The sequence below is a fragment of the Ascaphus truei genome, chromosome 4, assembly GCF_040206685.1.
Source record: "Ascaphus truei isolate aAscTru1 chromosome 4, aAscTru1.hap1, whole genome shotgun sequence".
NCBI lineage: Eukaryota > Metazoa > Chordata > Amphibia > Anura > Ascaphidae > Ascaphus > Ascaphus truei.
In genome coordinates this window covers 246,391,794-246,416,087 of record NC_134486.1, presented here as the reverse complement: position 1 = coordinate 246,416,087, position 24,294 = coordinate 246,391,794, and the positions used below count along the sequence as shown (strand labels likewise).

Here is a 24,294-nt window from a genome sequence, read left to right as displayed (position 1 = left end):
TCCACATCATCCGAGGGTCCCATCTTCTGAAGGTAGTGGCTTGCCCTGGTCATTTTCGGAACTGGGGCTGCCGCTGCCAGTGGAAGGTTACTGATAGTCCCCCTCAGGATCTCGAGTTCCTGCTGTAAGCCCTGAGCGAACCGCTGTTGCTCCTCTCTCAGCAAGCGGTTTGTCTCTTGCTGGTTTGCATTCGCCTGTTGCAGGGCTTCATTCGCGTCTTTCTGGACAGCGACATTGCGTACCAGCGCACTCACCACGTCTTCCATCTTGTTTGGAGAGAGAGAAAAAAAACTTTTTTTTTTTTTTTTTTTTTTTAAAGTTCTTTAACCCCCAGACCTTTTAGTGTTCTGCCCGCATTCTCCACCATATGTGACAAACAGCTTACTCCGGGGCTCCGCTGCTTGTCCGGGACGGTTAGAACACGGTCTTTTGGGGTAGGTTAAATGAGGAGGCGTCACGTACTGTTCCTTTAAACAGGCTGTGCCTGGTTTATTCAGTCCCAGGCACTGAGACTGCCACAGTGCATACAACAAAACACATCAAAACAAAAGCTGCTCACCTGAGCGATAACTTAACTTAGATTTCCCTAACTCAGGGTGGAAGTGGCTTTTCCACTTTCCAACAACAAAACAAGGTACTTTTGCAGAGTTAGCCAAATGAATAGAACAATTGAACCTGTGTGGGGAAGGGGCTTCTCCCCACTGTGTTCAGCAGCCTTCCAGGCTCTGGAGAAGAGACAAGAGCAAACAGGAAATCAGTCTTACATAGCTGATTTCTAATTAGCATGACAGGTGACAGAAATCCCTCAGTTCCAGCGCTTGCCCAAAACTGTGGGATGGAGTGCATGTATTATAAGGCTGCACTCCCAGGCCAGACAGGATAGAAACTGTTCAGTATCCTGGGAGCCCTATATATGGAATTTATTACCATCCCCTGGTTTCTGTCACAATATATATATATATATATATATATATATATATATATATATATATATATATATATATATGCAAATACAACTGTATGCTCATCTGCATGTCTTAGGCAGGTCTGCAACCCCACCTTTCACCATTATCACCCAGCATACAGCACTTCCACTGCAGCAAGGGATTCTGGGAAATGACATGCAAATGAGCACACAGTGCCACTTTTTGCCTCAAAAAACATTTTTAACATGGTTCCCTATAGGCTTAAGCTTGCTGCATGGTCACAGCTTTGAGCACAGCCAGGGTTAAGGTGCATACCCAGAAAACCACCCACAGACAGCTGTTTCGACCTTAATGGGTCTCATCAGTGTGGGGTTGATTATAATCCGAACACATGCAGAAATGCATTGCATAGCAAATACAGATGGGTGGTTGTGTTGTATGTTAACCTTTTTGGCGCATGAAGGCATTAATTTGCAATTGTTGGTAGCCTTATGCATCAAAACGTCTAAAGCAATCGTCTCCTTTTTTTTTTTTTTTAATGTACTTGGGTGCTGATCAATGGTCTCCCAACCTCTGGTGATTCCTGGTTCCCGAGATATTTGAAAATTTGGTGTTAGTGTGTGCCATAGGGTTGCCAATGGAAAGTTGCAAAGTCATCTCCCGATGTTATGTAACGATTCTATGAAATAATCGTATGATAAAAAAGTATGCAATTTGGATTCAGATACTTGATTTTAATGGAGAACATTTCTACAGTAAGTACGGCCAATCTCCCCGGCATGCAATTTAGATCTGTAATACACAGCAATTCCATGTGACAAATAATGGCAACTACAAAACCGACAAAATAAATTAAGATGTAATCATCTGTCGGTGGTGCTATAAGGGCATATAATATTGCAAAAAGAACAAAAGAGCCCCAATGAAAGCACTCAAGTCTGCCTGACAATACAAAACCACAATGTTTATTGAAAAATGTCACAGAACATAAAGTAAAAATTAAAGCACAGAAAATTAAAACACGGCATGGATCCCCTGAATGGTGCAAACTTGAAAAAACCTCTAATCAGGGAGTTGCCCTGAAAGACAGTGCAAAGGTCTAAATTGTCTATTTAGACCTTTGCACTGTCTTTCAGGGCAACTCCCTGATTAGAGGTTTTTTCAAGTTTGCACCATTCAGGGGATCCATGCCGTGTTTTAATTTTCTGTGCTTTAATTTTTACTTTATGTTCTGTGACATTTTTCAATAAACATTGTGGTTTTGTATTGTCAGGCATACTTGAGTGCTTTCATTGGGGCTCTTTTGTTCTTTTTGCAATATATATATATATATATATATATATATATATATATATATATATATATATATTATATATAGTATAGAGTACAATGTAAAAACAGAAAAAATGTTGCGTAAAATAATTTTTTCGAGCGCAAAATATTATCATTGATTTAATGACCTCATTTGAAATCTACATTAGCTTAACTTACATGGCAAATTTTGTTCGATCTCTGCGCAATCAGACCTCATTGATTAAAGGTTGAACGGCATAGTTTACCAAACTTTCTTAGTTGGTAAAATTCCCTTTGTTTTGAATGTTTATTTTTCCTTCACCAAATTTGGAGCTTTTTTTTCTGCACCAGTTGAAAATTAATAAAAAATACCTGCAATCTGTGCAATTTCAATACATATATTTTACAGAAATCTAGGGTTTCATTCACATTAATACAGTATATTGTATATGTATAATCTTTCTATGCTTTTGTTTCGTGACTGATTACTCAGCACTACGTCTTGGCAGACACTCAGCGATATTTTCCATCATTGAAAATCCAATAACCATGTTTGCAGAAAGAAAGCAATATTATTAGCATTAGAAGATACTGGATTTCCTGCTTAGGGAGCGCTCTTCTGTTACAGTGCTTTAGAGATTTCCCATGTAGATTGCCATTCTGCTTCAGGATTTAATTAGATGTGCAATTAAAATAAAATTATAACAAAAACATTATTTTCTTGTGCCAAGTGGTGTTACTTTTTCATCTTCAAATAAAGATATATCTATAAAATAGATAATATTGTTACAGAGCAGTCAGCTGCATACTAAGTGATCATTAAAATGTTGATAAAGTTTGTAGGAAACCAAATGTCAGTATGATGTACAGTATATTGTACAGTAACTTACTACTGTTAGTAGAATCTGCCTAGTACTGTATGTGGTACTAAATAATTTCCCCCGTGCTTTCTCTATATAATGAATGCAGTAGGTTCAGAGCTTGTACTCAATGTTACCTTTTTTTCTTCTATCTTCACCTTTGAGAACATAGTGCAAAAGGCGTAAAGGTTTTATTTACCGAAATCCACACACATGAATGGTTTGATAGTATATAGCAGTGGTTCCCAAACTTTTTTCGGTTCAAGGCTCCCCAAGGCAATCAGAATTTTTTCATGTCTCCCCACGGCGATCAGGATTTTTCCGCAGCGCCCAAAGTAAAAACAAAGGTGTATATACATACCTAACAGTTGCAATGTGCAGTTGGTGTCTCTCAGACACTAACACACTCTCAATCTCTCTCTCTCTCGGACCTCACTCTCTCTCTCTCTCTCTCTCTCTCTCAGACCTCACTCTCTCTTTCTCAGACCTCACTCTCTCTCTTAGACCTCACTCTCTCTCTCTCTCAAACCTCACTCTCTCTCTCTCAGACCTCACTCTCTCTCTCTCAGACCTTACTCTCTTTCTCTCTCAGACCTCACTCTCTCTCTCTCTCTCTCTCAGACCTCACTCTCTCTCTCTCTCAGACCTCACTCTCTCTCTCTCTCTCTCTCTCTCTCAGACCTCACTCTCTCTCTCAGACCTCACTCTCTCTCTCGGACCTCACTCTCTCTCTCGGACCTCACTCTCTCTCTCGGACCTCACTCTCTCTCTCAGACCTCTCTCTGACCTCTCTCTCCCTCTGTCTCTCTCTCTCTCTGACCTCTCTCTCTCAAACCCCTCTCTCTCTCTCTCTCTCTCTCTCTCTCTCTCTCTCTCTCTCTCTCTCTCTCTCTCTCAGACCTCACTCTCTCTCTCAGACCTCACTCTCTCTCTCAGACCTCACTCTCTCTCTCAGACCTCACTCACTCTCTCTCTCTCTCAGACCTCTCTCTCTCTCTCAGACCTCACTCTCTCTCTCTCTCTCTCTCAGACCTCTCTCTCTCTCAGACCTCTCTCTCTCTCTCTCTCTCTCTCTCTCTCTCTCTCTCTCTCTCTCAGACCTCTCTCTCTCTCTCAGACCTCTCTCTCTCAGATCTCTCTCTCTCAGACCTCTCTCTCTCTCAGACCTCTCTGTCTCTCTCATTCTCTCTCAGACCTCTCTCTCTCTCTCTCTCTCTCATTCCTCTCTCTCACAATTCACCCACCCCCTGTAGCCCGTTTTTCACACCCACCCCCTGCAGCCCGTTTTTCACACCCACCGACCGCAGCCCATTTTTCACACTTACCCACCCCCTGCAGCCTGTTTTTCACACACACACCCTACAGCCCGTTTTTCACACACACACACCCTGCAGCCCGTTTTTCACACACACACACCCTGCAGCCCGTTTTTCACACACACTCACCCTGCAGCCCGTTTTTCACACACACACACACACCCTGCAGCCCATTTTTTCACATACACACACACACACACCCTGCAGCCCGTTTTTCACACACACACACACACACACACACACACACACACACACACACACACACACACACACACACACACACACACACACACACACCCCTTGGTGCTGCCTCTGGTGGCTCTGTTGTTGCAATGCCGGGCAGGCTGCAGCCCCATTGGATGGGAGCGGTCACGTGACCGCTCCTCTGCTTCCCCGAGCGGCAAATTTCAAACCTGCTGCTTTCGGGGAAGTCTCTCCTCCTCCGCACGCATCAGCAAGCATGCGGAGGGTCCGGCGCTGCCAGGGAGACCCGGCGCCGGCTTCAGAGGTTTTTTTTTTTTTAAATTAACTAGCAGCCCTTGTTTCCCGCTGCTGGCGGCCCTAATCACGGCGCCCCTCTAGCCAAGCCGCGGAGCACCAGGGCGCCGCGGCGCACACTTTGGGAAACACTGGTATATAGTATGTTTATTAAAACAGCAGTCTGTGCTGATCGCCTTTCCTTTTTTTTTTTTTGCATTTCATTTTTATAGTTATGTTGAGAGACCTAGTCTTGAACTTTCTAAAGCTATTTTTATTTTAAAATATGTTGCTTCATTCAGGACTCAGGGGATATAAGCTTTTGAAATATTAAGTGTGCCGGAGGTTAGAATGCAGCCCATTGCAGTCTATAGGTTACTATGGTAATGTCAGAAGCTAGAGATACAGAAAATCGTGTTTAATACTACAATTTTTTTTTTATTTTAAACAAAAAAAGAGCAGGAAATGCTCAAGGGGGCAAGATAATAACATTATGGGCTCTATGCAGTAAGCGCCGATAAGGCGTTTTTCGGCATTTTTTGCCCTCCCGATTCAGTAAGTGCCGATAAGTGGGAATTATCAAGAAGTTTTGTTCCCGATAAAAACTTATCGGCAGCCTATCGTTACTTTTTGAAATCGGTGGAATTCAGGTAGCCCCGATCAGCTTTTCGGTGCTGATCGGCACTCCAGATTGGAGAGTTTATCGGGAATCCAGCCCGCCAACTAAAGTTGGCAACTTGGTGGAGGAGAAGCATCAGCAAGGCCGACACTTAGAAAAAATCAGCCCTTTTTCCTGCCTGGGATTGATGCCGGGGATCTCCGGAGCTGATACCTGCACCGGACCCTCCCGGCATGCATCCGAGGCAGGAAAAATGCATGTACAGCCCACTTCGTTACCTTAGCGGCTAACCGCTAAGGTAATGAAGGGGTTAACCCACCGTGCCAGGTTTATTGTGGGTAGCGGGGGTGGGTGAAGGGGGTATTTGGGCCTTGATGTATGTTTAGGGCTTGCGGGGGGGTTGCGGGTGCACTTAACCCCTTCACGACCGTAGCAGTTAATACCGCAATGGTCATGAAGGGGTTAAGGCCTCCCGCTACCCACCCGCAAGCCGTAAACAACCACCGTTGGAGCTAATACCCCCTTCACCCACCCCCGCTACCCACAATAAAAAATAATCACACACACACCAGCCCTACATGAAATAAATAAATACATATATCTAAATAAATAAATAAATAAATGATTATAAATAAATAAATTAATATAAATAAATGTATATATATATATATATATATATATATATATATATATATATATATATATATATATATATATACAGTGGTTGACAAATCACCAAAAAATCTACTCGCCACACAAAAAAATCTACTCGCCACCTAGTACCAAACGTGTGCTGCTTGGGCCAATATTTACTCGCCCGGGGGTTAAATCCACTCGCCCGGGGCGAGCAAATGTATAGGTTTGTCGAACACTGTATATATATATATAACCCCAACAACCCCTAACATACACATATATGCACATCAATGATACTATAGTGATACTATCAAGTGTTACCCGCAGGCCTGCAGTACCAATTATGTGGCCCCCCCAAATTAATGTCAAAACATATACATACTTATAAAGAAATAATCCCCCCCCCTAACACATACAGTAAATTAATGTAAAAACACATACATACTTATAAATAAATAACCCCCCGCCCCCTTAACACATACAGTATAGTAACGGGCACAATTACTATTATCCACAAATGGATAATAGTGAATGTGCCCATTTTAAATACATTAACACCAATCAAGACATTAAATACATATAGTACTCACCCATGTCCGGCTGCCACGATGAAGGCCATCCTCCTCTTCATCCTGACCATGCCCCCTCCGCTGCTACAAAACACACACAAGAATGAAAACATCCAATGTAATGTCCCCTAACCCCTTAATCACCATAGCGGTTAATAACCGCTACAGTCATTAAGGGGTTAACCCACCCTCACCCACGACTCGGGATGCCTACATACCCTTCCACACTAACCCCCCACCCCGTGAGGCCTAACCACCCTCACCCACTACCCACAAGGGAGGCCTACCACATACCGTTGGGGTACCCCCCCCCCCAGTACCCACAATAAAAACAATATAGTGACACAGAATAAACATCATTATATTTATTAAATACATTACCCACCCCCTGTGCCCCCATAAATACAAGATTTATCCTTTTACAAACAGGGTTCATAACACAGCCCCACGCGAGTCTCCGGTGGGCTGGCGGGGCACCTGACAGACCTACAGGGTACCAGCAGCCCTTTTCAAACAGGTTCTGGAGGCTTGCTGGTGGGTCCCGCCAAGCGCCATGGGCCCCAGGTGGTCTCAATTGGGTCCCCACGGTAGGCCCAAGGATGTCTGGGAGCCCCGGATCAGACCCACAGGTGTCTGCGAGGCCTCGGGTGGTTCCCACGTGAGTCTGGGGAACTCACGAGTGCTCACTACGGGTCCGCGGTGCCCCCACGGATGTGAGGCCACCGCTTCATCCCCGCAGACTACGGGTCCGCGGTGCCCCCACAGATGTGAGGCCACCGCTTAATCCCCGCAGGTGTCACCCGTGGAACCACCAGCCTGATACCCGTGAGATACCCGAGGAGGCCACAGGTGGTCTCCAGAGGTCTCACCCAGAACCACGGAACAAACCCTGAATGTAAAAAAAATAAACCTGGCCTATACATTCAATACATAAACCCCCCCCCCCCAAACACCTACAGTACAATAATGTGCAAAATAACTATTATCCAGATAGGGATAATAGATTATTTGCCCATTATTAAACACATTAACTAGCATATTCAAATAAATAAAGTACTACTGACCTCATCAATAAGAAGCCTCCGTCGCCAGCAACATCCTGGTCTTTCGTTGCCCACAAAATACATAGCCAATACAAAGCCAATACATTGCAATTACATTCAGATATCAATTAACCCCTTAAACACCTTATCGGATCATAACCGCAAAGGTAATTAAGGGGTTAAGCCACACTGGCCCGATACCCACCCTTCACCCATGAATTTGTACAGTGGCTTCATCATGCAAATATATATATATATATATATACAGCATGTTTTTGATAACCCTTCTACATTTATTTGTATATTGGTTTATCATGTGTGTGTGTATATATATATATATATATATATATATATATATATATATATATATATATATACATACACACACACACACACGGGGCCTGTATATATACACACACACATGATGAACCAATATACAAATAAATGTAGAAGGGTTATAAAAAACATGCTGTACTCCAAATAACACGTCTCCATACAGACACACTACAATAAAATGAATTTCCTTTAATTTTCCTAACTGAACTTACAATCACAATCATCAACTGCCAAACAAATACCGCAAATGCCAATCAACACATAGCATTTACATTGTATATATGATGCATACAATCTATGCACCATATACATTCTGCAAATGAATGTTAACAATAACATTGCAAGCAAAATACAAATACCTCCCAACAAGTATACTATTTTAACCAATCCAGTAAACATAAATCAATTAGCATTCATTAATGACATCCCTAAACAATTTACATTCCATCACTAACAATTAAACAATTAACTAATTCAAGCCTTTAACATAACAATTTAGCGTGTGAAAAAATATAAGTACCAACAAGAATACAAAATTGAAAACCAAGGCTAACCCTGACCTCAAGTACACCATACATATCAACAATTACATCTCTCTAATTTTAAAATACATTATACACACATTTATGCATAGCATAATACTTGTTGGGAGGTATTTGTATTTTGCTTGCAATGTTTTGTTAACATTCATTTGCAGAATGTATATGGTGCATAGATTGTATGCATCATATATACAATGTAAATGCTAAGTTCAGTTAGGAATATTAAAGGAAATTCATTTTATTGTAGTGTGTCTGTATGGAGACGTGTTATTTGGAGTATAGCATGTTTTTGATAACCCTTCTACATTTATTTGTATATTGGTTCATCATGTGTGTGTATATATATATATATATTTGCATGATGAAGCCACTGTACAAATTCATGGGTGAAAGGTGGGTATCTGGCCAGTGTGGCTTAACCCCTTAATTACCTTTGCGGTAATGATCCGATAAGGTATTTAAGGGGTTAGTTGATATCTGAATGTAATTGCAATGTATTGGCTTTGTATTGGCTATGTATTTTGTGGGCAACGAAAGACCAGGATGTTGCTGGCGACGGAGGCTTCTTATTGATGAGGTCAGTAGTACTTTATTTATTTGAATATGCTAGTTAATGTGTTTAATAATGGTCAAATAATCTATTATCCCTATCTGGATAATAGTTATTTTGAACATTATTGTACTGTAGGTGTTTGGGGGGGGTGTATGTATTGAATGTATAGGCCAGGTTTATTTTTTTTTACATTCAGGGTTTGTTCCGTGGTTCTGGGTATCTCACGGGTATCAGGCTGGTGGTTCCACGGGTGACACCTGCGGGGATGAAGCGGTGGCCTCACATCTGTGGGGGCACCGCGGACCCGTAGTCTGCGGGGATGAAGCGGTGGTCCCACATCCGTGGGGGCACCGCTGACCCATAGGTGCGGGGATGAAGTGGTGGTCCCACATCCGTGGGGGCACCGCGGACCCATAGTGAGCACTCGTGAGTTCCCCAGACCCCCATGGGAACCACCCAAGGCCTCGCAGACACCTGTGGGTCTGACCCGGGGCTCCCAGACATCCTTGGGCCTACCGTGGGGACCCAATTGTGGCCCACGGTGTCCCAAGGAGACCACCTGGGGGCCATGGCGCTTGGCGGGACCCACCAGCAGGCCTCTAGAACCTGTTTGAAAAAGGCTGCTGGTACCTGTAGGTCTGTCAGGTGCCCTGCCAGCCCACCGGGGGGGTTAGTGTGGGAGGGTATGTAGGCATCCCGAGAGGTGGGTGAGGGTGGGTTAAACCCTTAATGACTGTAGCGATTATTAACCGCTATGGTGATTAAAGGGTTAGGGGACATTACATTGGATGTTTTCATTTTTGTGTCTGTTTTGCAGCAGCGGAGGGGGCATGGGCAGGATGAAGATGAGGATGGCCTTCATCGTGGCAGCCAGAAATGGGTGGTGAGTACTATATGTATTTAATGTATTTATTGTTGTTTATGTATTGTAAATACACAGGGGTTGTATGTTCTTTATTGCAATGTTTATTGGGGGCAAATGTCCCCAATAAACATACTATTATGCCTTAACCCCTTCATTGCCTTAGCGGCTATCCGCTATGGTAATGAAGCAGCATTTATGTATTTTTAATAATATTGTGCGGAAGCAGTGGGTTCCCTGAGCTGAACCGCATTGATTTGTGGCTCAGAAACCCCCTGCTTCCCGAGTTAAAGGCCCCGGTTTGGGGCACCGGTGCCAGTGTCGCCGCCATATTTATAGCGGACACGGCGCGAATGGGGTGCTATAAAGATGGCGGCGACACTGCCACCCGATGACACATACCGGGGCCTGTAACTCGGGAATCAGGGGGTCCCTGGTCCACAAAGCAACGCGGTTCAGCTCAGGGGACCCCCTGCTCACAGTACACTATTATTAAAAATACATTCATGCTGCTTCGTTACTGTAGCACATAGCCGCAAAGGTAAGGAGCGAGTGTTTATTGATATGTGTGTTTTACTGATAGTGTAGATGTGCAGAGGGTCTCTGGAGTTGAACCGCTTTGGTTTTAGGTCCGGGGACCCCCTGCTTCCCGAGATACAGGCCCCTTTAGGGGATGCCGGTATCCCTCTGCTTTGTTTACATTCCGCGGTCACGTGATCGGTACCTTTAAATGCAGAGGGATACGGCACATCATAAAGGGGCCTGTATCTCGGGAAGCAGGGGGTCCCCGGACCTGAAACCAAGGCGGTTCAGCTCCGGAGACCCCCTGCACATGTACACTATCAGTAAAAGTTGTTTATAAATAATTAATATTTTGCCGATGTTTGCGCTGAGAGAGCGGCTTGTCTCTCTCTGCTGCAAACACCTATCGGCAGAAAAGGCGTATGGGAAGGCTTATCGGGAGCCAGGCTGTATCGGCACAGGCTCATCTGCAGTTTTGCTTTCGCAGTGATTCGGCAGGGATCGGCATGGATTCGGCCCTTACTGAATACTGCGAGGGCAAATCGCCAAAAAAAGGCCTATCTGCAACACTTGCCGAAGTGATTTTATCGATGCTTACTGCATGAGGCCCTATGTGAGTTAAAGCAGCAATCTCCCAAGAAGCCTATATACGTTTAGGACCAACTCAATGGAGTTTAGGTGATTTTATGAAAAATATTGTACTCTGCAAGAACTGTGAAATAAATCCACCCATTGCAATATATTATGCTTCATGCAAAAGAATCCAGGCAATTTATACTGCTCAATGAGCCATCATGGTCCATTGGTTTCCTTCTAAAATAACATTCCCTGAAGTCCATTTACTTTTGTTGCGTTTGATGGTAGTTAAGAAAACTGTTCTTCTTGAATACTTAATATGCTGTCATCGACCATTTATAAAAGAGTTTATACTATTTACAATTGTAGCACTGTCCCTCCCCCCCTCCCTCTTGGAGATTGCACAGCCTATGCTATGTGTGTGTGGTGCACTACCTGTTTGGAGCAGGAGATCTTGAGCTGTCGGCGGTATGATGGAGACCAGGACAGTCTTAGGTTCTTATACTGAAGTTCTTCTCTGTTGCTCAGCGCATCCAGCTGTAGTGGGCTCCAGGGTGTTCTGGAAATCAGCCCCCACTACTGCATTCTTCTCCCTCCTGCCCCTCAAGGACTGATACTAAGACAGGAGTATATAGTATAACAAGGGGCTTTATTGACAGGCATGGTAGCAGCCACTGCAGTTCTCCCTATAGTGGTGCAAGGTCGTGGAAGTCCCAGACTTCTAGATGGTGCAGGCCCTGGTCTTACAGGCTTTGGTGGCTGAGCCTGATGTTCCCTCAGTCCAGGGACTGAGGGGGAACACGCTCATCCCTGCCATGGGAGAGAGTCACAGCTCTTTCTTTCTCTCTTCACTAGAGCAGGAAGCAGACTCAAGATAACTTTACACACCCTCCTGAAGACTCAAGAAAGGGCGGGCTCATGGACTGTACTTATCCCTGATAGGCTTACACAGGCCATGAGTCACCACCTTACTTCCATCACTCACAAGAGAGGCATACGGGGGGTCAAGAGCCCACAGATTTTAACCTGTTACTGCTAACAGGGCTTACATAACAGATATAACAGGGGAAAGAGAGGTACTATGGGACATACCCTGTTATTCAAAAAAAAATTGAACAGCATGTTCTAATGTTACCATGTGCAATTTGCTGCCGCTCAGTTTAACCACATGATGCCTAAAAACTGTTCTTGTATTTAATTAAGACATTACACACAATACAAGATCAAAAACGTGTAATATTTACATTGTGTTGGCACTATCTTCTCATATTGAACATTCTCTGTATTTGCAGTGCTACAATGCCCAAAATGTTAATTGTATGTACTGTAGTGAATAAATTGCTCACTTACTCACACCTTATCTGAGTCTCTTTAGTGTTAAATGCCAGACTTAATTTTTATATTTTCTCTGTCTGTTGCTCTGAATATATTTTTCAGTTACTACGTCTTGATCCCCTTTCCCTGTCTCTCGTTCCTGAAGTCTTACATGGACTATTTCTTTGACATATTTCCTCTGTGAAACACTTTTTTATGTCCTTATCTTGTACAATAACTTAATAATGTTCTCATACTGTATGTATAAAGTCTGTTAGAAAAACTACCATTGTTACAGTATGTTACCTGTGTTTTCCAATACAGTGCACATGTGCGTTAGTCATTCTTTTAAACGCGTTACTAAGACAGAGATTTTGATGTATTAACAAAAGCTAATGCTAATCTTGTTATAATATTAGAAATGTATAATTTTTTACACTTATTAACGTTTTGACTTAATTATATGGTATATAATGTAATAATGACTGTATAAACTATGGGTGTACTATAATGTATAACCATACATAACTCAACAATATTAATATTTTATTTACAATTAAAATAAATGAAGGATGACCATTAGAAATTAGCCCAAAACCAAAGATAACAAGGCTCCTAAAGCCCTCCCACTCCGTGATATCTATGGACCTCACTGGACCATGCCTGAGAGGCTCAGGGTAAGACAATTTCTCTGATAAGTTTTTAAAGTATGTAAAACCACTCTTTGCTGCCTGGTGGGGAGGAATAAATTAGAAATAGCAGCAGAAATTGACCACTCCATGCAGGATTTTATCAATGTTTAGTAATTATTTATTCTGGTACAGCACTACCATAATGCAGTGCTAAACACAGTAGACTAAAACAGACACAATGAGAAATGGTAAATAAGATAGTTTAAGATGAGCCTTTTCCTATATAAATCTTCTGTTTTGTATGCTTTAGAATGTTTTAGGTGCTTGGGCCTTAATGTTTTCATACATATGTAGCCTAGCCTCTGGCCGCTACTTATTTCCCTGAGCCCTACCAATGTAAGCCCTACCAGTGTAAGCCCTGTCATGTACAGGCAGTGGATGGGTTAATTCCTCCATAAGGCCTTGTTTGCTATTGCAGCCTTAGAGCAGTAGCTGTATCTAAGGGCCGGCCTAGCAACAGCAAGAGAGTTTCAGCCTGGGGGAGGTACTGGCTGGATGTCATGCTGGATTGTGATGACCTGTCAGTATCAGACCTGCTCTGTTATGGGGCAGGGTTACAAGCCCAACCCAGTGTATAAATACTGTCTCTTTCCTCCCTCTGTGGAGTGATCAACAACTTCCCTGTGTCCCATAAGGGGGCTTCAGGAGGAGCACCATGCAGGAAGCTGGAAGGACCTCAAGCCTTGAAGTGACCTTTTTAGGGGAAGCAAGGAATGTGATGTACCTGCGGTGTAAGATCCGAAACACTGCAATAAATGCAATGGAACCATATACCAGTGTGATTCACTGTCTTGGGCTAAAGAAAGGAGTCAGTCTGGACCATCCTACTATTCAGAGGATCCATGCTGACTGGAGCCACTGCAACCAATGAACAAAGGTACCTGTTAATCCTGTCCTAATGATTCCCCACAGCACCGCATAAGTGCTCAGCCCTCCTGTTACCACACAGGTATGCACCATTCTACACCAAAACACTACTAGCAGACCAAATCTCACTTAGGCTGGGGTTAAAGGTGCTACACATATTTTGTAAGACATTTAATAAAACATAATTCATTTTTCAAATTTAGTTTTAGACAAGTGCTCATAATTTCCTGTGAAGTATGTGTGTCTGCCCTTTACAGAGCATCATAGACATTTTGGCTCATATTTACCAAACAGTCTTCAGCCATTAGACACATTTCAGCACTAGAAGACTCATTACAGCTTATTAACTTGACCAACTCAGGAAGACAGCTTAGTAAATATAGCCCTTTGTCTCAGGTTTATGTTATCCTTCAGGATTTGTGATGTTCTTGTACGTATACAAGGACAGGCAAAATATGTCTGCTTGGAGCTATATAAAAACAAATTGCGGGCAAATAGATTAACAAAAGTTGTAGAAATTTGCTTTTTGCTAAAGTGCAACATGTTCGACTCTTCAAAATTAGTATGTTTAACTGTTAACAAGCCCAAAAACAGATGTGAACATAAAAATGAGTTCTGATGTTGCTAGCTACAATTGGTTTGATAATTGAAGACATTTAACATCTGATTTTTGAAACAAAAAAACTAGTTTTAGCTGAAGTAAGACATATTCTAAACTAGTTTAGAACCAATTACTAGATAGCTGAAATTATAACCGCCAAAATTCCTTTATCTAACCCTTAGTGCAAAAAATGAGCGCTTGAAAAATAAGCAAGGGCAATAATTAAATCTGTGCTTTACGTGTATTTAATTTTATATTGTATTTAATACAATGAATCACATACTGACCCTTCTATTTAATTAGTGGACTCTTTGGTGGATTATGCACTAAACTGAATGTTTATAGTGGCCCTTAACACCCATTCTGTTAAATATACTTTAAACAAATGTGCATGTTTTAGCAATTTTGGGTAAAACCTTCTTTGATGCAAACGTTTTCCCTATCTATAATAACATGCATGGATGGCATCAGCAAGCCTCTGTGTCTGTGAGAGACTTGATTATAGGAATACGTTACCAACCACGTAGATTCATACCACAAAACAAATTTCTAATCACTTTTTGGAACATGAAGACTTAGTATGCAAGATCAATTTGTTACCATTCTTTATGACTAGTTTATGCATTGCTTCTCAGACAAACTTCAAGACAAGTAAACAAGTGGCAGAATGCTCATAAGTTTATTCCTGGTAAAGTAAGTTAAATAAATACAAATAAATAAAATAAAATATGTATACTAACATTTTCTGTTGTGTTTAAATACTTTACTGGTAGTTTGTAAAAAATAATCCTTTTCAGTTGGTTCAATCCACAACCATCACACAAATATGGGCTCTTGTATGAATAATGAGAATAATTAATGAGAACGGATAAAAGAAGAAAGCTTTTTAACATTTGATGTAAAAGGTCTTGGCCTGAAGATCATTTTTTCCTAATACTTGTTGGACTATCCCGTTGCAAAAGTATCATATATAAATGTATTCAGATGGGATGCAGTCCCTACAATATATAGACAAGACCAGACAAATACTCTCCATAAGGACAAGTAACAATAGTTACTCTGTTTTCTTTTTTTCTTTTAGAAAGGATGGCAGCCATGACAAATTTTCTTACATAAAATATTTATAATGCACCGGGGAAGTCAGGAAGAGAGGAAATCACTTTGTTACCATGGTAACAGTCAAAGTGAATCTACTGCCTCCCTAGGGTGTGTCTCATCGTCATGTAAGGTAGCTAGTATGTGTTTAACATGATCCTGATTTAACTAGGGAGGGTTGGTTGTAAATAAGCAGGGATAATTATTCAATCAGAGACCTCATTTAAAGCAGCATTAAGTCATCTATTGGTACTGCATTGCATCAAATCCGAAATAAATAAAGAGGAAACTAAGGAGTGTTCTGGGAAACAACTAACGAGGAGATACACTGAAATTATGAAATGTTCAGTGCATCCTTCTTTTTTTTTTTAATTAAACTTATTTTTGCTTGGCTTATTTTGGCATCAAGAAATGTAATAATATTTACCATACAGTACCATCTATTTGTAGCAAATGTTATGGGTACATTTTATATACTGTATCTATACTGTACCTACGTTTTCACCGTTGCTCATACAACACTTCTTTGGTCAGATAGAATCCCTCATAAACTCTACAAACATACAGCATATGCTGCATTGGTCTCTCCGAATGTTACTCTTCCCAGCTGTAAGAATGTTGCCTTTATGATCTTATAAATGTATGCTACAGCTTTACTGTCACTATGCAGTCTATTTCTATATGTAATTGAAACAGGTTATTCTGTGCTATGGCAAGTGACAACTATAAACTAATGAAATGTAGATATAAAATGTGAGTGTCCGATAACAAGGAACGGAAGAGCAGGAATACGTTAAAAAATATATCATTATGCTATTCTGAAAAGGCCCTTGGATGTGTGGGAAAAAAAACCCAGAAACTAGAATATACATTAAAGCGGTCACTGTAGGGATTACCAGTAGATACCTTTTTGTTTGGATATGTACATTCATAATGACAGCGCAACCTTTTTTTAAAATCCTAATCAGAAAATATTGGTGAAAGAAGCACTAAATAATAAGCAATGAAACGTTCAAATGGTTATGAATGCCTTTTTTCTCTTTCAGGTATAGTAATGCAAGTAAAAACCTTGTAGTATTTCCAGTAGCGTGCAACTCTTTTTATCCAAGTCTCATAGCTGCAAACCTGGTGAAAAACTAGTGAACAAATAGCATCATATATATACAGTATATATATATTTTAAGTCCTCTAAATATCAGTTTTTACTACATTGAATAATGCTACTGTTGTTCAACAGGTAGCTCCCTTAATGTAATGGAAATTTTTCACTCTACTAATTTTGGAAGAATTTCCAAATGTATGTACATTTTTCTGGCCAATTAACAGTGAGAAAAGTTCATTCAGAAATATCTAGATCATACAACCTGTAAAAAATACAATTGTATGTTTTTAAGATATATTTTAATTGTTAGTTCAGTATGAAAATAGCCACGGTTCTAATGGACAACCTATTTAGAAACCAAGAAAAGTGTAAAACTGAAATGGGTAATCTAAACCAGTCATAGCATTAATATTGGTCGTGGAGAGGTGTATATTGGTTGTTTTTAGTGGAATGACTGTAGAGTTCATAAAGGTGAAACTATAGTGCATAGTATTTTGAAACCTCGCTGCTCTCTTTTTCACATTACACATGGAGGTTTCAAAATCTCTATGTCCCATAATATTATCTATGAAGAACTCTCATGCTGGTCCATTTAAAGATATTACAACCCATAAGAAATCAGCTTTTAAAAAAATGAGTCACCCCAGATATTACCATGACATTATCTTTGGAGATACCAATTTAAACAGTTAAACAATGTTGGCTGACTTCAATTTCCATGTAAATCTAAGGGAATTGATTGACATCTGTGCTATGCATTTATTGTATTCATTAAATAGTTTTAGTTGTGGAGTGGTAACAGTGTTTTAATTGCTCATCTGTTCATACCAAAGATTTAAAGTGTGGCATTCAGATAAGCATGTAAATTAAAAATGTCCACAAACGTACTTATTCAAATGCGATTCAATAAATAGTGATTTCTTAGTGGGCATAATGTGCCCCAATGTATTGTGTTCAATTATTGTTTAATTAGGTTGCATGTGTTTGGTATACTGTATGACCAAACCACAGTTTACAAGTGTAGAAGGGTGTTAAATTAATGTATTTTTGGGGTATTGTTGGAGTAATGTTAGGGAATATCCCATGTTAAAGCTGCATTCCATGCTGCTCCTTTTATTGTTTTACATTATTTGAACCAGAAGGTCCCTAGGCCCAGAGCTCAACCGCACCATTAAGAGCTCCAGGGATTGCTGTTTAAAGCTCCTGTATGTCAGCGAGGTATAGACAATCTAGGCTTTTCTGGATATTATGGGTTTTATATGGTTCTTGATTTCTGTTTGTATGCCCTTTGCTACCATATTCCAGCACTGGAAGATGTTTTATGGAATACCATTGCTTAGTAAATATGAACCTGTGTGTGTGCCACTTTATCAATTAATTGTCAATAATGTCGATTTCCTCCCTTATCTTAGGATATCCATATGAATATAGGGTTGTCTTCAGAAATGCGTTTTTCTTACTATAGAAAAAAAAGATTGAACCTAACGGCTACTTTGTAGAACGGATCGTTATTCACAATATACAGTAACACACTTAATAAATCGGCCTTGCTGACTTAAAGGCCCTAAGAATTCTAACTTTTACCACTCTATATAGTGGATAATAATGCAATGGAAAAATATGTCTAGTGTCACATGGTAATAACTACATACAGTACTGTGGGCTGAGATACTGCCTTACAGTGAAATTACATCACCATTTTATAGATGAGAACAATAATGTAATATTAGTTGTTGGTTTATACTGTTTGTACTATAAAAGGTTTTAAATTAGTTAATTACTTTATGTAACAGTTTTAAACAAATTGATAAAAATTGGAGATTTTACAAGTGACTTCAATCACCCCTAGAAAATATACTGCATGTACCGCACTCCGAATAGGTATACAGTATGCAATGATGTGCATCAAATCCTCAATCAACATCTAAAGGACAATATACCCAACAATTCCTCTTCCAAACCTGAACATTCTTCTAGAAATGTATTTTACAACATTTACAATAAATAGGGATAAACCACTAAAGCCCAGATCCAAATTTTTTTTTTTAAAAATGGTGCTAAACTTTAGCACACCTCTACTCCCTCTTTACAACATGTGGAGAGAACCCTGTGCTCAAAAGGAGCACATCTGAAATACCTGGGAAATATGCTAATAAGAGTCATTAAAATATACTTTGCATATCCTATTAGCATACATCCCAGGTATTTCGGTGTCTCTCTTCTCTCTCACCTAAGTAACTATAACGGAGCTCTGGGGATATGCATTGTTAGAGGGAACACCTATTTTGCATATCATTAGCACTAACATCTGTTATAGTAACGCACAGGCTTACTACGGCTGAGAACAGCACTTGACATTGCGTTAATGAACTTTGAAGGTAGCCTCGTTAGGTTAATAATGGCGCTTTTTGGATCTGGGCCACACTGTGCTGATCAGTAAGGAATACTTATTGGGAGATACTATTGTATTCAAGTATTTCAGCCGAACGACAGTGTCTGTTTCCAATCACTGTTTAGTGCAGCCATCACTTGTATATAAATACTTTTAGAAGTCACCATGTATGTAATTACACAAGTAGCAAAATGAATGCATCTTTAATGTGCAAATTAAATTTGGGAAACGTTAACATTTGCATCACCAATCTTAAAGTGGTATTTGAACCCTCGTCAGGACAGAAGACCTGATGTATATCGTGTAACAAAGCTTAGTAAGTGATCAAAAACATCATCAAAACACTAATAAGAACACATAAATAGTGTAGCTTGACCTAACTGTCTACTAATTGCAGATGATAAGTTCGCTTTGGTGAACACATCAACCCGTAGTAATTAATGTACAAGATTTCAAACACTACTACTAATATAGGACAGTTCTGTAATTATGAAGCACTGGTGTGTAAAACACAAGATGAGGTTCCAAAAATAGTTTTGAGCACATCCAATTTTTTTTTTTTTTTGTATTTTATGGCACGGTTTTTGCACTTTATAATATTTTTTATAGTAACGCTGTAAGAATACTGTAAAAAAAAACTAGCATCACAAATTCCAATAACAAACCAATTTGGCACGGTACAGTACAGATACACTCTGTGCTGTTGTCTTTAAACTTATCTTAACCCAGCATGGTTTATTTCAGATCCCAAACTGATACCTCCTTTTACAGATGGGAAATGTCTCTCTTTCTATTAATGAGCCGGTATATACAGAAATGTATTTTTGCAATAATCAGAGTAAAAACCAGTGGGGTACCTGCTATATGGCTTTCTATAAAGTGATGGAATCTACCATGGTAATATATTCTCTCTTTTAGCTTTCTTTTTTTTTTTTACAGTGCACAATTAAAAGCATGGGTTGGTGTTTAATCTTTTATCACACTATTGTTCTATCGTCACTTATAAATCTGAAGTGAGAGATTACATTGGACTCTATTTACAAACAAGTTGGCATTTACAGAATAAATGTATTAATTAATCGGTAGCCGCTTGACACCATTTGTCTTTTTACATTATGCAACATTAACATAAATAATACATTTCCAGTTGGTACATTCCTGTTAAATGTTTCGTTATTCTTGGAAGATGAATTCCCTTCCTCTTCCCCCCCCTCCCCCCCCCCCCAACCCTTGATAAAATGCTACAGAGAAGCTGCTAGTCAAGTGAAAGCAAGGGCTGCATGTTTTCTTCTCCATTTTTGTCATTGTGTTTCAACACCCCAGGATCCACTACAGACTGAGATCTGTAAATATACAAAAAAGACTGTTATCAGCAAAGTTTTCCAACACAAGCCCCCAGGATAATATCTTGACATTCAATATCTGTAAATTGCAATAGCAAACATTTCATATGTGCTTCAATTTTGTATTTTACAAAGAGCAGTACACCACAGACATACAGTGTGTGTGTATGTGTGCATATATATATATTTATTTTTTCATTACTATTGGAATTTGTGCGCTCTTCTTTTTTTTCACATTTATGGATTAGGTTATCCCTATTAGAGCTGCATTTTTTCCATTAGTATATGGATTAATAGTCATTTCATATTTTTTTTTAAATTATTTATTTATTTTGCGTTCTTATCATTAGCCCGATTACCCATATATTTTTTTATATCACTATTCATCTTGGAGCGCTGGTATTCCATATATATATATTTATTTATTTACATAAACCTACAGTACTGTATTTACATTTCTCCATAACTCTTCAACACATGAAGAGGTATGGAGAAATGTGATGCCAAAAATATACAGTTTTTATTTCATTAAAAATATGGGGCGTGGGGGGCTATAAAAACTATACAGTAACAACTATTTAATACTGTGAAATACATTTACTTACATGTGGGAGACATTATCGACTGGTAATGGCCATTTTTTTTCAGATTTCCACTGACAATTGATAATGGCTTTTAGCTCTTGTAATAGCAAGCAAAAGTCACATTTTTACAAGATTAATACATAAGTTGGCACCATCTAAAATTAGTTTGTTTAACATTAACTAATAATAAAAATTACGAGGTGCAAAGGGCCATACTTAAAATACAATCAGCTTTGCAAGAACATTGTTTATTAAAGACTATCTCTGTGAAGATTCATAATGATATACAGACATAGTGGGCATGCCTCGGCAAGCTAAAAGAGAAAGAGGAGAATGGCTAAATATAGCATTGCAACAGAATATATTATTGATTTTCCAGCAGTATCATATAGGTCAAACAGACCAAGCATAAATACATACCTTTTCATAGATTTGGGAGATGGGTCCTTTTCCACTTCCTTTGTTGGCATCCTGTAGTCTACATTGTAATCACTCTCATCATCGTACTCATGGTCCAAGAGTGTTCTTGCCCATGTTCCCATGTCATATGGTGGCAACATTCCTCCAAACTCAGAGGGTAGTATCTCTGGGTGAATTAGCTGATGCAGGCTGTTGAGATTATTCCCATGCAAAAATATCTACAAAAACAAAGCATGAAATCATCACGCAGAGAAAGGTAGCAGTTGAAATTCTTTTACAGTGTACTACTTACAGTATGATGCAAAAAAGGTACAGAATAATGTAGAGAAAATACAAATGTGTTTTATTGTTATTAAATATATGATATAAACAGCATTTACTTTTTTTGTAGTGGTCAACACATATTTTCACTTACAGTATTGTATGGCACATATTGAAATGAGATTTGTATCTAAAGCCCTCTCCCTCCTTAAACCTTTCTCACTGACTGCCCCACACCTCTGAATGCCCTTCCCCTCAATATCCGACTAGCACCCTCTCTACCCACCTTTAAGACTCATCTTAAAAAACACCTGCTTAACAAAGCATATGAGTAGCTCCGTGGCTGATACTATACACCTCACACATAAAGATAGGCCCCCCAGCAGATGCACTTACCAGAACGCCCTCCTACTGTCTCTGTATGTTCGTCCCACCTAACAATTAGATTGTAAACTCTTCGGAGCAGGGACTCCTCTTCCTAAATCTTACTCTTATGTCTGAAGCATTTCTTCCCATGATATATTATTTGTATTATTTAGTATTTATATGATTATCACGTCTATTACTGCTGTGAAGCGCTATGCACATTAATGGCACCATATAAGTAAAGACATACATACATACATACATACAGTACATATGAGATTAGCTAAAATTACGTAAAGATGCATTAATGATACAAAGGTTTAATCCCTTAATAGGATTACAATTATGGGGTTTAAACATTTCAAAGTATTAGCCTGATAACTTGTAGAGACCCTGGCTCTGGAGATAATAATAAAAATAAGTATTTTGAGCTATTTAACACTATACAAAAGTCGATTGACCATGAAGCCAATCAATCACTGCATTGTTTGTCACTGGTATTTGCATTTCAATGATAGCCTCATTACCACAGGTAAAAAAAGCCATCAGCCGCAAAAACAGGCAATGTGGTAATATTAATTTAAACTATTTCCATAATTTAGGATTTCACGGCAATAAGGCCAATTTATAAGGAGACTGAATATTGCTGCTTTTATTCCCCACGCCAGATGCTCAGGTTATATATATATATATGTGTGTGTAGCCCCCTCTTCCCGGGGCCAATCGCAGATTGTGCCCCCCCTCTGTACTAGGGTCTGGCTACGTGTATAGGTGTGGTGCATACCTGCTGGCAACAGGAGGGCCTGAGACTCCCGCGATGGTATGGGGGGATAACAGGACCAGGTTACTGGGGTGGATGCCTCTGTCTCATTTAATGGTGCAACGCCTCCATCTCTGGTAAGCCCCAAGGATGAGGGGTGGAATCCTTCCAGAGAGTCCCCCACTCAGGGACGAGAGATTCCAGTCTCACACAGTCTTTCTTAAAAGCAGCAGCCGCTTTTTATTATCACAGCAGCAGGGATAGCAGCAGGATCACAGTCAGGTACAGATTCTCTCTCCTCCAAACTGCTCTCCCTCAGGATGGTATCTGTGTCCCTGCCACCACCCCAGGTCAAGGGCACCCAGGGTGGGCTAGCTCTTCCCTCACCCCCTAAACAGGGTGAAAGGAATTGGTCCACCTAGCTACTATACTTTTAGCAGCTCTACTCAAAGGCCGCAGAATCTCCTTCTCCAGCTGTGCACTCAATGCACTTCTAACTATTCACACTGAACTCTGCCAGAACTGACAGGACTCACACAGGACTGAACTAAATAGGCTGTGCCCTGCTCTTTATGACTTTAGCAGGCCTCTCCCCTGTGTCTCTGGCCTTAGACACAGGGTCAGGTGACCTACCTCCACCACTCAGAGCAGTGCTTGAAGAGGAGGAAACCCATGATAACTTCTGGCAACTTGCCCTTACCAGGGCTTAAACCAGAAGGAGGAAAGACATATAGCCCAATTTCTTACCAGGGCTACACTCTCCCTCAGGTGGAATCCAATGGTCCCCACTTGGACCTAAATTATGTACCATCCTGCAGGCGAACAATCTGTGGATTACAAACACAAGTTAATCAGTGTGTACACAGCAGACTGTCTCACCCAGATGGTGAATCAATAATGAGGTACCTCCCAACATGGAGAACCTGAACTAATAATAATGGCGAGGGTCAGGCTTCCTTACCTCCCGCCCATTGTGGTCTACAACCTTAATGTAATAGGGTTGTACAGACCCATACTCCGGCCTATACACCACACTGTTCATGTAAATGCTTTGCCCGGTACTCCACGCTCTTATAACATCACATATTTTATCTTCATTGGAATATGCGGCCCTATCAAACTTAGTCCGTAGGTACTCCATGACAGCTTCTCGGAACCAGGTATCTCTCTGTTCATCAGCCACCTCCTGGGGAGAAAAGGTGCCTACAGCCCACCAATGATCCACTATACTATTTTTGATAAGCAGGAACTGGGTACGGTCCATACCCTTGTGGTACCCGGTAAACAGCGGTGCCCACCACTTATCTTGGTGCTCGTATCCTGAGACTACCCTCATATCTGTATCAGACTATGCTTGCGAGGACACA

At 40.3% G+C, this 24,294-nt stretch overlaps 1 protein-coding gene across 2 annotated transcripts in view; it reads right to left on the bottom strand.

Moving 5' to 3' along the window:
• Positions 1–14,898: 14,898 nt before the first annotated feature.
• Positions 14,899–24,294, bottom strand: part of CLVS2 (clavesin 2) — a 101,481-nt gene continuing 92,085 nt past the window's right edge. For both annotated transcript variants that reach the window (XM_075597177.1, XM_075597175.1), the window contains 2 exons: positions 21,541–21,758; positions 14,899–20,536 (listed from right to left, as the gene is read on the bottom strand). In XM_075597177.1, coding sequence (XP_075453292.1) covers positions 20,449–20,536; positions 21,541–21,758 — 306 coding nt within the window. In that variant the 3' untranslated portion in view covers positions 14,899–20,448. The remainder of the gene's footprint in view (positions 20,537–21,540; positions 21,759–24,294) is intronic.